General features: G+C 45.3%; 1 protein-coding gene across 3 annotated transcripts in view; it reads right to left on the reverse strand.

Annotated features, from left to right (window-relative positions):
* Positions 1-2,943: 2,943 nt before the first annotated feature.
* Positions 2,944-12,244, reverse strand: part of arhgap9 (Rho GTPase activating protein 9) — a 34,326-nt gene continuing 25,025 nt past the window's right edge. For 2 of the 3 annotated variants that reach the window (XM_084463833.1, XM_084463832.1), the window contains exons 18-22: positions 12,120-12,197; positions 11,504-11,557; positions 9,847-9,981; positions 8,075-8,180; positions 2,944-5,363 (exon numbers count right to left, since the gene is read on the reverse strand). In XM_084463833.1, the coding sequence (XP_084319959.1) occupies positions 5,174-5,363; positions 8,075-8,180; positions 9,847-9,981; positions 11,504-11,557; positions 12,120-12,197 (563 nt within the window). In that variant the 3' untranslated portion in view covers positions 2,944-5,173. The remainder of the gene's footprint in view (positions 5,364-8,074; positions 8,181-9,846; positions 9,982-11,503; positions 11,558-12,119; positions 12,198-12,244) is intronic. The other variant, XM_084463834.1, reaches the window with a different exon arrangement.

Genomic DNA, 12,244 nt, shown 5'->3' on the forward strand with positions numbered 1-12,244 from the left:
AAAACTACGCTGTTAGAGCCATAACAACATCAAGGCTATGCAGGCCATAAAATGTAAAATATCTTTCTATGCAATATTATACAATCATCTGACAAACTTGTTTTCAATCCTCATATTTTGCTCTTTTGAGTTGCATTGCACATATAAAATGTATCATACTAGAAGGGCCATTTTCTTTTCTTTGTCCAAATCAAACATTTGATTTTATAGAACTGTTTCGGGCTAATCTTTTAGTACCCCGCTTGCAGTATTAATGCGGAAGACCATAACTGTGAGTTGACAATTTGTCAGCCTTATAAGCATTGCAATAAGTCGATATGTCGCTCTGCCTTGTTTATTTATTTTTCGTTTTTTAACGCGATTTGTACTAACCTTTAATATCCTGTGGTGCTCATTGGATCACACAATCACATCTTAAAAAAACCAAATAGGAAGAGGATACTTCAACAAACAATGCTTCTACCAAAGCAAGTAGTAATGGTGAACATGGAACAGACTTGGTGAAATTATTATACACAATGTTATACAATATTCTCTTACTATAATGCTGTGAAATATTGATGATGATGACGCTGCAAATATCGCTTGCTTAAACATATTAACCACAGGGCAGAGAAAGAACAAACTCAACAATGTTTACTCTCAACCTATTTTAGTAGTAGCAGGAGATCATTATTGTTCCTGTCTTAATTAGACATCCTACATTTTATTTTTAAATTGCCAGACCACTGGATCATTAAGTAAGCACCATAATTGAAGCCATTCCTCACGTTTACTGACGAAATAAACATGTACCATATTGTACATATTAGGAGGTCTCAATTTACAGGGTTAAAAATGTGTTGTTTTTTTTTTTTGCACAAGGTTGCATTTTGCACAAGGTTGAGCCCGAACGCCACGAGGAGAGAAATGTGTCGTGGGTGTAGCCAGGTGCAGGGAAACTCAAACAGGCGTGAAAAAGATGATCAGCTTCAGACTTCCTCTTTTGTTCATTAGCGGTGGGCCACCGATGTCTCCTATGATGCTGCGAGTCATCTCCGCTTTGGCAACAGCAGATAAGCCTGTAACTGTGTTTTAACAACCGATAACAACAACCTTGGGCACGTCGCACTTTTCGCCCCCACAATGAGTGCATGTGTGCGTGTGTGTGTGTCTGTGTCTGTGTGTGTGTGTGTGTGTGTGTGTGTGTGTGTGTGTGTGTGTGTGTGTTTTAAAGGAACCATGGCTGAATTCAACTTTTGCTATCCCTTTTGAGCAATATATTTTACAGTTTACTGTACAGAATAAAAAACACATATAATTGGTATATAACTACCATACATGTGGTCGGTTTTTTTTACTAGCACCTGTAAGGCTTTGCGGTGGATTCATTTGTATTTTTGCATGTCTGTGAATATTTGTAATAAAAGTGTACATAACTTATTGCAAGCGTTATATCATTTTTTATCCCACATCTTAATGACTTTGAACCTTTTACTGAGAGTTAAAATATTGACATTAACATCATTTTTGGGGGCCACTGAGATATAATACAACAAAGACACCCATAAAGATGTCAAATTTTCCACTTTTATTCAACGTTCAACAGATATATTCTTTATATTTATGAAAATAGGAGCAGCCTGGGAACTCAAAGTTACACTCACGGAAAAGATGAAGATATCTGATCATCAAGGACATTAAGTGCATTGTGTAAACACCAACCTTAATGCACAAACAAACAGCCTTAAGGTCAGGACGTGGTCTGCCCCCAGCACTGTTTCCATTCCCAGTTACCGTAAACAACACCCCACCTCATCATTTAGGCCTACTGACTTTCCTTAGAGACATTTCTCTATTTTATGGAACTCCATTTGCCTGGTGATTCATTTCAGAGACCATGGAAGAGTTTGTGACTCGGAACATGTGCCATGTGGTTCAAAGCTGACAACCAAAATGTTGTTTGTGTGTCAACAACCGTCTTGCACACATGAGTGACTCGCAACAAATGATGTGTGTGACGTAGGGTCAGAGTGGAGACATGGATCTGATGTTGTGACCATCGTATGACAACTGAGCTTGTGTTGCCCTAGTATAGTTGAAGCAGAAATGGTCCAGAAATGTGTTAGCAGGTCCTTCTACCCTGACTCAAACGGCGACTGTTTGAATACAGATAGAATCGTTAGCATCAACACATATTGAAGCTGACCAACACAGGTCAGGTTCTGTGTCTCAGTTTGTTTCTTTTGAAACGTAAGCTTGGTCTGTCACATTTGTTATGACCAATCTTTGTGTTTGAGCAATATTGTTCAAATGTTACTTTTCTCATTTTCTTCCAAATTGCCTAATGCCTATGGTAGCCCTACACAATGATTCTCAAATAAACTCATAAATAACTAATTATGAGGACTATTGTTGGCGTCCTAATAAATTACAAGAATAAATATTTGTAATAATGAAAAAAAAAGTAATTGATGTCGGTGTTGAGAGACAAGTGACCTTATCCTAGTTGACATGCAGCTCCCCTGGCCAAAAAGATTTTCGACACTTTTTCACAGAATATAATTACCATCCCTAGTTTTGATTCCATCATTCATTATTACTAATTAGTAACAATACATCATCATTAGCGTTAACAAACACACACACGTTAATGATTACAAAAAAAAATCATTCAGCATGCACGCTGTCGCCATGGGACAAACTAATGAAGAGAGGGTGTGAGGAGGGAGCTGAAAAGCGTGTTGAATGGCGGGTTATTTTACCAGCAGGAAGGGGGAGAAGGGTTGGGTGGGGGGAAGAGGGCTGCTGATTGGGGTTGGTGCGCGTTTGATGGCGTCTCCAGCGGTCTGACTCTAATATTAGACGCTGATTAACGCCATCGCACCAAGCAAAGGAAAACACACATCACAGACGACTCTATCCTCAAAGGAATTTTCTTTTTTTTTATACTATTGGGTTTTATTGACACATAAATCTCTTTTCATTTCAGAGGTCGGACAGCAAATAAAACGTAATAGTACATATTTACAGTTATGTACAAAAAAAGAAAACAAGAGTTTCTCATAGCCTACGTGGAATGGTTAATTGAAGTGGTTTTGTGAGACAACACCAGAGTTGACCTCTCGACGGCAATACTATTGTTTTCTGTGCTTTGTGGACAGGATTAAAAAACGAACCAGAATTTATTTCATTGGAATACACTGACAAAAACATATGCCTATTGGAAGGTTTGGAAGAAAAAAACAGATCTGATAGCAGGGCAGTCATTCTTGTTAAACTGTGAGATTATTCAGGCGAACAATTTAACGTAAAAGTGCATTCCTATAAATGCACTGAACTGTTCAATGATGTAAAAAGAGAAGTCTTCAAGTCGTCAGATGACTGTAATTATTTTGTACCCTTTACCCTCCAAACCCCCACAAAGGACTATTAATAATATATAAGGATCACACAAAACTTCTACATGCACCTCATTCTTTCTCTTTTTTCTTATATTTTCCTGTTCCATTTTGTCTTTTGCCAAACCCACAGTCAATATAAAATTACCAAAGCCACAAAGACTTTGTATGTGTGTATGTGTGCATGTGTGAGTGCGAGAGAGCGAGAGCACGATAGAGAGAGAGTTTGGGGGGAAATCCGCACAAACATATGCATCTCCAGTTCCTCTTTTTTTCTATTATTGAAAGCAGCATCCCCACCAATAACGGGGGACGGTTGCTCCTCCGCCCGCCGTCTCTCCCTGGCTCTCGTACATCCACCCCTCTTGATTACCTCTCACGCAAGCCCTCGCTCGGCCAAACACATCCTACGTTTAATATGGCGTGAGTAATCGCATATGAGACCCGAGTCCAGATCGATTAACTCCCAGGTTTTATGGCAAGAGTTTTGATCCAAACACACACACGCGCTATTATCATTATTTGGTTATTAGGCATACTCATGTGTGATGTTTTAGTATTATTATTTGGATGCAGTTGCATCTCTCAGTTTGGCTTTCACGGCGTTGTACAGCGCTGCCTTGGAGTACACACTGTATAGCAAAATGCTATAAATTGACAAAAACTGTATTTGACATATTTACAAAGAACATATTTTCACTTAATCGGCTGTTTTTTTTCCATCACTGTTTCAATGTGGAAGACCAATCATCTAATGTACAACAATTACATTTAAAGGTCCAAATACAGACTGAGGATTTATTTGGTTACCGGGGATAAATATTGTGGACAGTCATCACATCAATATCCAAACAAATTCATTTTGGAACGATTCCTACTCACGTTCCTAAATTGTATTATATAGCTCATTGACATCTTTACAACTATTGAATTGTCCAATCTAGAGAAGAATCCTCCGATCAAGATAGTTTGATACTTTATGTCACCCGTGAAATATAAAATATGATTAAAAAGGTATTTTTAGAAATGGGAGAATAATATGGGTTTAAGAAGGCTGCGATTGATTCAGTCATTATCTAAATGATAAGCCAAGCCACCCAATTAGATTCATAGGATTCACCACCCAATCAAATTTCTCTTTGACAGAATAGTCAAACAAAACTTGCATGGCTGTCATAATTAGTGACACAATACCCTGAAATGACACCCACTTGCTCCCACATGCGCACAAAGCCGCTCTACTGTGCACACGCATCCGACGCCTACGGCAGGAAGCGCTGGACTTCTCTAAACTGAAAGCGTTTCATGGTCTTCACACCACATGGTTCCTGAATCAAGAACTCTTTCATCTCATGTAAAACCCACCTGATAGACCCACCGTTACGGCAGACTTACATCTCCCCTGTCCAGCGCAATAGGAGCATCAACAAACTGCAATAGAGAATGGCCAACGGAATACGAGTGAACCCAGGAGAGGACCGGGGTCCGAATAACAGACACAAGCAGCGCCAACGTTGTGTCGAGTTGACGCTGACGCTATTAAACCTTTTATAGAGAGGACTCATATAGACCCAAACAGCCACCTGACTTGAACACCGCCTGTGTTGCGATTCCCCCCCCCCTACACACACGCCATTATTAACATTTAAAGTGAAACCCGCTCTGCATCGTCGGGGAGAGAGTAGCTCCGTCCGTCCCGATTCATATGCGTATTGGCCGGCTTGCGTTCGCGCCCGCGGCTCTCCTTTCAGCGGGGACCGGAGGGGGGGTGGGAGGGGGTGGAGGGTGAAAGGTCACGAGAGAGGCGGTGCGGTCCTGAAGATGTGGTCGAACTCGGCGAGCATGAGCTCCACCGCCTGGTTCTGGTACACCATGTTGACGGCCATCAGGCCCGTGTCGCGCTCCGGCCGCATCAGGGTGGGCCCGAACACGATGGCGATGTTCTGGGTGGTCATGCGGTTGGCGTCCGACTGCTCCAGCACCCTGCGCTCGCGGAGGAGGACACGAAAACAACAGGGGAGGAAAGGGACGAATTAGCCGCAGTCGAAAGAATACAGAGATATAGAGATACGAGATAGAGACGGATAAATAGACATAGATAGATAAGTGGAGGGAGGGAGAGAGAGAGAGAGAGAGAGAGAGAGAGAGAGAGAGTTGCAGGGGGCTTAACCAATAAGTTCTAATGTCAAAAAAGGCATGACACTCTAGTTTCAACTTTATAAATGAACTGCTAACGCAATCGTTGTAATAGGTGTGCAATGCGTCTGCTTCAGCCTGGCATACACACACACACACACACACACACACACACACACACACACACACACACACACACACACACACACACACACACACACACACACACACACACACACACACACACACATTTGAAAATGTCTATGGATATATGGCTGTCAGGGAGCTAAAGAGTAATTTGTTTGATTGGAGTATTCTGCTAATCACCGCTATTCCTTCTGTGTCACATGCCAGTATACGACACTTCCATCATCTCATTGAGTATCAAAAAAAAAAACACAAGCCCAAGTGTGGTTCCCCAATTCGTCGATTAGCATAGGAGTGTCTGAGGGCACCTCTTTACCTGCGCCTCTTCCTGTATGCATGTGACCATTCATATGCATGTGCATTTGAATGCATCAGCCGCTCGGCATTAGCAACTCCTATTGTGTTTGCCTGCCATTTACCTGCGTCTATTGTGCCAAGCCTCATGCTGCTGGGAGTGTGAAAAGTGTGAAAGTTTGAAGACTACGCGTTAACCCGAGCGGGACGTGTGTGCGTCCGTGAGCAGTTGTGTGTGTAGGTGCGCATAAATGCGTGTGTGTGTGTGTGTGTGTGTGTGTGCTTGTGTCAATGTATGCATGAATGAACAGTTTGAGTCCCATCATGAAGCATTCTTCAAAAAAAACGCCATTCCCACCAAGCCACAGAAGCAGCCATCAATTGCTCAAAACTTCCACATTAAAAAGAGTCCAGGGAAGAAAAATGAGGAGGAGGTGAAGGAGGAGGAGGAAGAGGGGGCTGGAGAGAACGAGAGTTAGGGAGAGAGAGCGAGAGAGCGATCAGGAGAGAGGTTCCAGTGGTGGCGGCGGTGGTGGCGGTGGTATGCCTTCCAGCAGACGGACCACAGCGCTCCCATGGGTGCAGCGGAGGAGGAGGAGGAGGAGGAGGAGGAGGCGGGGATCAGAGATGGGGAGAAGGAGTGGTGAAAGGAGGAGGTGCAGCGTGTATGAAGAACAGGGAGAAAAGACTGAAGAAGAAGAAAGAGAAGGAGGAGAAGAAAAATAAGCGAAGCAGAGGAAAGAGAGGAGATAAGAATGGAGAGAAAGACGGACGGAGGTGGAGGAGTTGGTGCTGGTGGTGGTGCCGGCCATCATAAATGAGAAACAGAACCGAAAGAGGGGGCAGGCCTGGGGTTGGGTGGGTATCTGTGTGTGTACTAGGGTGAGAAAATAAAGGAAGGAATGACAGAGGAGGGAGTGAGAGAGAGAAAGAAAGGCGAGAGAGAAAGAGAGAGAGAGAGAAAGATACATACACACACACCCACACACACACACACAGTTGACAAATTCAATGGGGCCCACCACACCCTGGCACAAACATCAGGCTCACAACACGAAACACACTCACGCTGGAATGGAAGGAAGAAAAACCACAAGCGGTGAACACACACACACACACACACACACACACACACACACACCACTCTCACACACACACGGTATGTGTACGCTGCAGAAAAGGATCTGGCTTGCGCAGGCATTATTGTGAACCATTCCTCTGCCCCTAACCTTTTGATCGTGACCAAAGCCAAAGTTAACTAGGGTGTGATCCGGGCCCCGGGGGCCGCTGTGACGGCCGTAATGGGCCGACGTGCTCCCTGTAGCCCGCAGTGGAGGCTCAGTGTGGGCCTGTGAAGCCTGCTCTGAGTAACCCCAGTGCCCCCTCTTGTGGTGGGACCCCGGCGAAGGAGTACCAAGGAAGCCATTAAAAAAGAAGGACATCTGGTTCATCCTTTCACGACCGCATTCCAAACAGCAGTTAAACGAGATGTTGCTTTTTTTTGTTATATGATGTGTCAATTTCCAAACACTGAATCACAACACGGAGACAGGGACAGACGCAACCGCAAGGGGGGGGGAAGGAGACACAACACACAAGGCTGGATAGACAGACTGTCTGTCAGACAGACACACACACACACACACACACACGCACACACACACACACACACACACAGTAGACTATCAGACAGACAGATAGAAACACAGACAGTAGACTATCAGACAGACAGATAGAAACACAGACAGTAGACTATCAGGCAGACAGATAGAAACACAGACAGTAGACTATCAGACAGACAGATAGAAACACAGACAGTAGACTATCAAACAGACAGACAGACACAGAAGTTCAGACAGACAGATTGTAGACTTTGAGACAGACAGACAGACAGCGGACTACGTCATAGACAGACACGCAGACGGCGGACTATCAAGACACACACCCACACCCACACAGACGGTAGCCATGCAGACAGACACGCAGACGGCGGACCGTCAGACCGTCAGACCGACAGACCGGCGTGCGGCCAAGCGAGGCGGCTAATCCCCGTCGGGCCGTCCCGGCTCGTCTCCGCGGGGGTCGGCCGTGGGGGGGGCTCCTCCGCTGGGGCTCACCGTTGGAGATGGCTGAAGATGAAGTGCAGCGTGTCGTGGTTGGGAGGCGGGATGTTGAGCACCAGACACTTGAGACGGTCCACTCTGTCCCAGTAGTCAGACATCTCTGCAAACACACACACACACACACACACACACACACACACACACACACACACGCACACACACGCAACCAGTCAGCCCGGCCGGGGGAAGAGCCGGGGGTCTGGATGGATGGTAACTGGACTATCATGGTTTTCGGCTTTTTTTCCACCCTGTACTGTACTGTATGTTTTTTGTTTTTTTATATTCGGCAATCGCACTCGCACTCGCACGCACACGCGTGCGCGACGTGTCCATGCACACACACAAAACACACACAAAACACACACACAGAGAGAGAGACACGCACACACAATGATGCCAGCCATATAAGCCTCATTTGGAGCAGTGATGTTTTGCTCAGAGACACCTCTACACTTCAGCCTGGCGTAGCTCTGGATCAGACTCTAATTACCGTTGCCAGACTTCAAAAGGTTAAATCAAATAAGTGTTACTTTTTTAAAATAAATACACTTTATCTTCCGCCCGTAACTGGTATTAGCTGTTATGAATCCCGCCCTCGCGGATTGAGTAGAGCTAATCCATTCTAATCACTAGCAACGATTGCTCTTTCAATAAACATGTCAACTGTCAGTTTACTTAGTATGTCAGTCTTTCAACGTTTGATCTAACTCAAAACATATCTCTAAAATCGGAACGCTTTGAACTTCTTTGAACTTCTTCTAATTGTGCCGCTAGCGTTGTGGTCGAATGCTGTGAGTTCCCTCAAGCCAGCCTCAACTTCCCCCTGCACTCGCTGAACATCTACTACTGCTAACGTCTACTGGCCGGGCCCGGGGTCATAACAGTAGCAGGCCCGTAATAAGTGTTACGGGTGACCCCTGTTTGTCCTGTGAGGACCCCTCTGTGATAAACGTCCACACTGATGGCTCTGTGGTCCCTTCTCTGGGAACCACTTGTAAGGGCGATTGGATGTTTACTGTGTGCATGTTTACCATACTTTGGCAGGTTTCTCCCTCCCCCAAATTTAAATGTACAGTATTTTTTTAACTGCTGATGATGAACTGAACTGAGAGGATTTCCCCACTGAAATATGGTTGGAGTATTTGGAATACATTTTGAAAACCAAACTGCTGCTTGGTTTAAAATGTTCACATCATTTGCATTCCCGGTCAGTAGGGAGCAATGACAAAAAACACTATTTGTATAGAGGTTTTAACTAGCCCTCATAAGTAAAAATAATCAATAACTAATAAATACCACATTTTGCCAAGGCTAACTGACATAAATCATACTCCATTATACTCAATAGCCAGATGCTATTGTGTAAAAATGGAAAAAAAAATCATAATTATAATCTAACTACATCATGCAATGAAAATGTGCAGACCCACATTAACTTGGACGGTGTTTATTTATTTCCACCCTCTTTGATGAGTTTATGAGAAAAAGAATCACCAAGAAGAATTTTTGAACTTTGATGAAAAAAGTCCTGCCCCACCCAGAATCGCCTATACAGACAACCCCCACGCTACACTCTGGTACACATTCTAAAGACTCCCGGAAAAGTTCCCGTTCCAAAACGCTGCCTCTCCCCCCCCCCACACCCTCCTCGTTACTGCAGCCATTTGAAAGCGGGGCGGACGGGGGTTCAAAGGAGAGAGCGGCTCTGCACTGGTAACTGGGAGTGGAAGGGGAACAAAAGGCAGGGGGGGGCCGCGTGCACTCACTGACGGTCTCGATGATGTCCGTGTAGAAGCCGTAGGGGACCAGCGGCTCGGGGAGCTCGCGGAAGAAGAGTTTCAAAGCGCCCGTGATGACGTGGATGTCCTCCCACTCACTCTGGTCCAAGTTCAGCTTCTCCTCTGAGACCCAGCGGGGGGAGGGGGGGGTGAAGGATAGGAGAAGGAGAGGGAGAGGCGGAGGAGGGAGAGACATCTCAATTAACAAATAAGACAGCCGTTTGAAGTTTACAGGGAAAAGTAGCAGAAGGAGGAAAAAACAGAATAGAAAGAGACGGTCGATGATGGATACGGGGTAGAGACAAGTCATTCAATGGCCCAGTGCTGCAAAGGAGTTTGATCAACCCTAATATAGCTTATATCATAGTTGTCCTTATGACTGACTGTATACACATTTGAATTTGTACTATTATTCCACTTATGTGGAATCAAATTGTACTTTTTTTTGCGCTTTGGCAATGTCAACGTACGTTTTCCATGGCAATCACGAGGCCCTTCGAATCTCGACAGGGAGAAAGAGAGGGCAGGAAGGAAACGGAACAGAGGACAACACGACGGAAGATAAATGTGGTCAAAAGCGGCGAGTGCGTTCAAAGGCCCGACGGAAAGACAGAGCCGTGTTAGCGGACGGCGTGTGTGTGGGGGGCGGTCCCTGGTACGGCGCGGGGCACGCAGGACCTGCCGCGCATCGCTGTGAAGCCTGATTGCAGACGGGTGTGAGGGCGGGAGGCAGGATACGGGTCAATTAAATATATGAGCGCGTACGATGCTTAGCACGCAGACATGTGTGGCCAGACACGCACACAGCCGTGCACACAGATACAGAAACAAACACGCACACACATGCGCACACACTAGATATATATACACAGGCAAATAGACGATAAACAATGTTAACGAAAGGCAAATGCTTCTCAACATCCAACTGGAAAATGTTTTATATATTATAAAGATGTTTTTGATTCAATCCTGTGCTCGCTACAGTATGATCTAATGAGAAGCATCGTTCAGCACGGTTAGATGCAGACGCAAATTGAAACGTCAGCCACACTCACACACACACACCCATACGGACACACAGACACACACACACACACACACACACAAGACCAGCCTTAGTCATACTTCTTTCCTCCACTTGGTGGCAAGCTTGAGCTGCCACAAAAGAACGAAATCAGAACGGAGTTCACGTTACATCACATCAAAACGTGGCGGAGAAAAGGAAGAAAAATGCTTTAGGCAGACATATATACATGAAGCGCGGCGCTCTGCGATATCTTCATTCTTCAGCATGGAGCAAGGCATTCATTTCTGTAGGACACTATGGGGGGGGAGAGAGAGAGAGAGAGAGGGGGGGAGAGAGGGAGAGAGAGGGAGCGAGCGAGGGAGAGAGAGCGCGGGAGAGAGAGAGAGAGTGTTTTTGGCTGCGAGTGTGTGAGCTCTCACTCGGCGCGTGAGTTGTTTCTGCTTGCGTGGAGAAGATTTGATTAGAGGCGCGTTATCAGAGTTATGCAACTGCACGCACACATACAAGCGCACACACACACACACACACACACACACACGTATGAGGCGAAGGAATGCCGCGTCAAAGCCGCGGGGCCAGCGGCTCCGGGCCGGACCCCGGGCCCTCGTTCTCATCTACCTCGGATCAACTCCTCTGGGAACATGTAGCGGCCGTCTGTGGTCACCGCTCGCTCTGCAAACATTCCATGTGTCAATGTATGTAGGTAGGTATGTAGGTATGTGTGTGTGTGTGTGTGTGTGTGTGTAGGTAGGTATGTATGTGCATGTGTATGTATATATGTGTGTGTTTGTGCATGTGTGTGTTCATGGGTGCGTGTGTACGTTTTGTGGGTGGTTGTAGTATTATTATTATTATTACTACTGCAATGCATTGATGGACTGCTCGATTCTTGGAAAACAAATGTAAAGGCCTTCCGGAACAGTCAGACTTATTCCAACCATTCCTATGAACACATGTCACATTCTATACAACTATAAGAACAATAGACGACATGAATAAAGATTAATAGACACATCAATAGATTAATACATCAATATCAAATATAAAAAAACATCCATTACACTATCCAAAGATTCATCAAAGTAATGCACTGCATTTCACGTCTGTTAGTTCCGTTATCAAGTCGTTTAGACTGGGCTGGGTTGGGTGAGTGAATTGAGTCAAGCGTGAGTCCCTCCCTGTCTACCACACCGCTATCAAACATCCCAGTCTGCCCCGCCTGCTGCGTTCTCACCATGGTTCACCATGAAGCGCAGCTTCTGAATGACGGCCAAATTGCCAGACACTCTGTAGATACCGTCAGTCTGCAGGCCTGCACAACACAAGAGGAGGAGGAGGAGGAAGAGGAGGAGGAGGCGT

Source organism: Micromesistius poutassou (genome assembly GCF_964030765.1).
Source record: "Micromesistius poutassou genome assembly, chromosome: 2".
NCBI lineage: Eukaryota > Metazoa > Chordata > Actinopteri > Gadiformes > Gadidae > Micromesistius > Micromesistius poutassou.